Consider the following 5049-nt stretch of genomic DNA (forward strand, 5'->3'; position numbering starts at 1 on the left):
GTGTAAAACTGATGTTCTCCCATGTAAACTATCACTCAATTCACAATAAAAACTTTGACAACCCAATTTAAAAATGGGCACAGGATATGAGACAAGTCACCAAGGAACATTCAGCCACCCAACAAACACATGAAGAAATGGTCACAATCATTAGCCATTGGTGGTAGTTATGTGCTGTGGAGTCAATTTTGACTCCTACCAACCCCCTATAGAGTTTCCAAGGCTATAAATCTTTATGGGAACAGAAAGCCTCACTCTCTTTCACAGAACTGCTGGTAATTTCAAATTGATGACCTTGAGATTAGCCCGACTCATAACCGTTATGCTACCAGAGCTCCTTGGAAAGATTCAAATCAAAACAATGGGAAATCTCTCACACCAGCATTCATGTTGTTAGATGCCACTGAATCAGTACCTAGTTTTTCTCCTACATAATAATCTGTGGGTTTTAAATGTGAGCCAATGCTTAGCCCACAGCACCACCAGGTCTCCTTTATCAAAACTGTTATGTGCTATCAAGATGGTTCTGACTCATAGCAACGCTATATAGGGTTTCTGAGGAGTGGATAGTGGGTTTGAACTGCCGACCATGGTGTTAGCGGCCAATTACTTATCCTACACAGCACTACACCAGGAACCCAAGCTTAGGACTGAGGAAAATGCTCCAAGCTATTCATCTCAAGGTTGACAAGAGCATTAGCAATTTCTGTCCATGAAGACCTACCTTCTAGCATTACGTCTCTAAGTTTTATGAATGTTCCTGATGAACAGCTTCTGTTAATAGTGTATATATATTTGTTTTGATTTGAGTATTAGCTAATTGCTGAAGTTGTGCTTGGAAATATAACGTTACAACTAGTTTTGGAACTCATTTTCTGTCCTGGTTCCAGAAGATCCAAACTCTCCAGACTTCAAGGATTGAAAGAAGACGAGGGGGTGAACATAAGGAATCACAATACTAAGGTGTAGATCCTTCAGACATAATCCTTGCTGTTAAAGCACATAAGGACAGACAAAACATGGATGATACCAAAGAATTTATTGTAAATGTAGTGATATTGAGAATAATAATTAAAAAGGAACTAGAAAATTACACATATTTAAAGTCTGTGCTTTTTTCTGCCACTGCTGCATTGTGGCTAGTACCAACATTTTAAGTACTGACATACTGAATGGTATGGTCCACGTAATTTCATGACTGTGCATCTTCACCTCAAATTTTAAAGCAGTCTGACCATGGGTTTCAATTTCAATTATTCTCAGTTTTTATTAATTCCGTAATGATTTGTAGAATCTTGTCATCTGAGTGGAAGAAAAAGAAAACCATGAACAAATTCAATACTGGTAAATTTCCAAGGTAGACAACAGGTATACTTCATTAAAAGAGTCTCCTAAATTAGAATGCAAAATTAACACCAGCAACATTCACTATGAAACTAGAGATGCCTATAAATTATAATTTGTTATCCTACAAGTATTATTTTAACTACAAGTATTGTTATAGCTATATTACATCCATATTGACAATTTTAAGTTAACACTTTTAATATGTAGGCTAAGGTACAAAGAGATGTTACAAAAATTGTACGCCTTTACAAAGAACTTTATTCCCCAGTTAAAAAAAAAAAATTGGTTAGTTTATTGAACTATCAGTGTTTATAATAGTATTGATTTTTAGATTTATTAAATGCACTTAACGTTCACATTTATTAAACATTTTTTATTATCTTTTATTTTATAATGTACCCAACTTGAAAGTTTAATGATTGGTTTTCTTTCTCCTGTTTTATTGATATGGCTATCTAAGAGTAAAAATTTTTAAAATGCATTACTTTATTTTATATAATTGAATATGTTATGCTTTCATCATCCATGTTTCTAGAAATTTTGAAATATTGTTTTGTATCTTCATTTTTATTCAAGGATTATTTAAAATAGGATTTCCCCCCGCCCCCACACAGGCAAAATGACCTTTTTTTTTTTTTTTAAATAAATAACTTTATTGAGTTGTGGTCAAATAAAACTATAGTATTTTTAGTATTTTGTATTAATTATGATTTCTTTGTGATGGCTGAAAATTAAGAAAGGTGGGTGTCAGGATTGTATTCTTTTGCCATATATATTCAATCTGTATGCTGAGCAAATAATCTAAAAAAGTGGATTCTATGAAGAAGACAGTGGCATCAAGATAGGAAGAAGACTCACTAATAACCTGCAATATGCAGATGACACAATCATGCTTGCTGGAAGCTAAGAGGACTTAATGTACTACTGATGAGGATCATGGACTACAGCCTTCAGTATGGATTGTATCTCAGCGAAAAGAAAACAAAAATCCTTACAACTGGACCAACAAATAACAATCAGGCTAAACAGTGAAAAGACTGAAGCTATCAAAGATTCTATACTATTTGGATTCACAATCAATGCTTATGGAAGCAGCAGTCAAGAAATCAAAAGAGGTATTGCATTAATTAGGTAAACCTGGTACAATCTTTTTAAAGAGTTAAAGAGCAAAAATGTCACATTGAGGACTAAGGTATGCCTGACCCAAGCCAGGAAAGTGAAAGTTGGACAATGAATACAGACCTTACAAGAATCAGTACATATGAATTATGGTGTTGGTGAAGAAGTACCATGCTGTTTAGCCTGATTGTTATTTGTTGGTCCAGTTGTAAGTACAATTAGAATGCTCAGTAGAGGCAAGGGCGGAGAGACTTGTCTCATACTTCAGACATGCTGTCAGGAGAGATCAGTCTCTGGAGAAGGATATTGTATTTGGTAAAATGGAAGGTCAACAAACAAGGCCCCCGAGGAGATGCTGTGACACAGTGGCAACAACAATGCACTCAAACATAATAATTGTGGGGATGCTGCAGGCCTGGGCAGTGTTTCGTGCTGCTGTGTGTGCAGGGTCACTGTTGAGTTGGGCCATTATTTTTATTATTTATTTTATTATTAAAGGTGCCTAACAACAATAACCAAGTTTTTTTTTTTGTAGACAAAACCATAATCATTTCAAAAAGGAAATGTACTGTCAATTCAAGAATAATTTCTTTAAGACAAGAAGGTACCCAACTTTGTCACCCGACTCAAATATACTACAGGCTCTAGTGGCTCCTCCATGTTCTTCAGTTTTTCAGGATTTCCACACGAAGTTTCTTAATGTATAGTCCAATGGAAACAAAGTTCTGACTTTGTTTTTGGAGAGGTGTCAATGGATAGATGACAAAGGAATTAAATACTAAGTGATCTGGCAAAGTATCACTTAGAAGCTGCTTGTTACTTGTAAAAACTGATTCTACTAAACAGCCTTAGTAGAAGTCTTAAATTGTGACTTTCTAAGAATTTCATAACCAGCTTTCAGACAGTTGTAATTATTAGGGTTACAAGACTGAAATTCTACATTTATTAGACATCTTATTGGCTGTTCTGATAAGTGGCACCCATGTCCTGACCTCAAGTTCTTGGTGCTACAGTAGCATTAAAAAAAAGGAAGAGAGACCACGTCTTCTGAGCGGAACAATGGCAGGTCTAGAAGAACCATGGTTTTCAATTTAAGGAAGAGTAGAAGGTGAAAGAGTACAGGAGCAACTTGCTACTTCTTTTTCAAAAGCAGGGCCTGTATTAATGTAAAGTCATAGCTTCTCTTATTGTAAAGTCCAGAAAGAAAGGACATTATATACTTCATCCTCTCCTTCCCAAGTCAAAAGTGTATATTTTATCTAACGGTAAGTTCTGCTTCTCTTTCATGGCAGAAGGAAACAATAAAATCATTTTAAAACTCATTTTGCTTAGATAGTAGGGGCGCTACAAAGGCACAAGGTAGCTGGTTTACAAGTTTTCAAGAGGGAGTTTAGTTTCAGAGTGTGCAGGGAAAGGTATAAGATGAATAGTTTCCATCTTGTCTAGATGGGTCTAGTGAAAGGAGGTGGGGATAAGATTCTTATGATTCAATAGTGAGTAACTGTTATCATGACTAATTGTGACTGTCACAACTGTAAAGGTAGAAGTTTTGTACACAAAGTGGGGAGTAGTTATTCTTACATTCCGGGAACAGAGGACCCTAGGACCATATTAAGGGAGAAGAGTACAAGCAGAATGTGGGACCCTATACAGAGAAGCAACGATACTAGAGATGGAGACACAGATGAGGGTATGGAGAAATAGAGCAGCTAAAGAAGACTCATGGAAAGAGAAAGACTGAGTGCTGGTGGCCAGGAGGCAGGCTTGCAGAACGTGCCCTTTGGTTGTTTAAATTATTACATATTCCTGAGTGTTTTTGTGTACATCTACCCCCACCACCCCCAAAACACAGAGGGAATTAAAGCAAATACTGTTGAATGATGATGCACAGAGGAGACAGTAATCAAAGCAATGAAATGATGAGTGTAAAACTGATGTTCTCCCATGTAAACTATCACTCAATTCACAATAAAAGTTTTTTTTTTTTTCTTTAAAAAAAAAAGATATTTAAAATTAACAGTATAGTCACAGGCTTCTCCAATAAGGGAGATTCATTGTGTCTGGGGTAAGTTTTAAAAGTTGTATATTGACAAGCCATCAAGAGGACTGTGATGATTTGACAAATTTGGGAAACGCTGCATCAAGCTAGCTAGAAACTTAGGTGTCCACTGCAGATCTCTGTAGAAGGGTAATGCTTGTGTGTGTATGTATATACATATATACACATATACATACACACACACACACACATATATATGTATATATATATATGTATATACACACACACACACACACACACACTCCATGAGTCTATAGTCTTCAGCTGCTCCGTCTCTTCTCCATGTTATCATCTCTGCCTCCATCTCTGGCATCACCGCTTCTCTGGGTAGGGTCCCACACTCTGCTCCTCCTCTTCTCCCTTGATGGTCCCAGGGTCCTCTGCTCTGAGACTGTAAGATTGACTCCTCACCCCTTTTTTCTACAAAACTTCTACCTTTACAGTTGCAACAATCACAATTAGTCATGATAACAATTACTCACTACATGAAAGTCTTGTCCCCATCTCCTTTTACCAGACCTGTC

General features: G+C 36.4%; 1 protein-coding gene across 1 annotated transcript in view; it reads right to left on the reverse strand.

The window, feature by feature from the left end:
- Positions 1-836: 836 nt before the first annotated feature.
- DHX29 (DEAH (Asp-Glu-Ala-His) box polypeptide 29) overlaps positions 837-5049 on the reverse strand; it is a 91946-nt gene continuing 87733 nt past the window's right edge. Inside the window, exon 27 of the mRNA XM_006874638.1 lies at positions 837-1302. Coding sequence (XP_006874700.1) covers positions 1250-1302 — 53 coding nt within the window. The 3' untranslated portion in view covers positions 837-1249. The remainder of the gene's footprint in view (positions 1303-5049) is intronic.

Source organism: Chrysochloris asiatica, unplaced genomic scaffold (genome assembly GCF_000296735.1).
Source record: "Chrysochloris asiatica unplaced genomic scaffold, ChrAsi1.0 scaffold00291, whole genome shotgun sequence".
NCBI classification, from domain to species: domain Eukaryota; kingdom Metazoa; phylum Chordata; class Mammalia; order Afrosoricida; family Chrysochloridae; genus Chrysochloris; species Chrysochloris asiatica.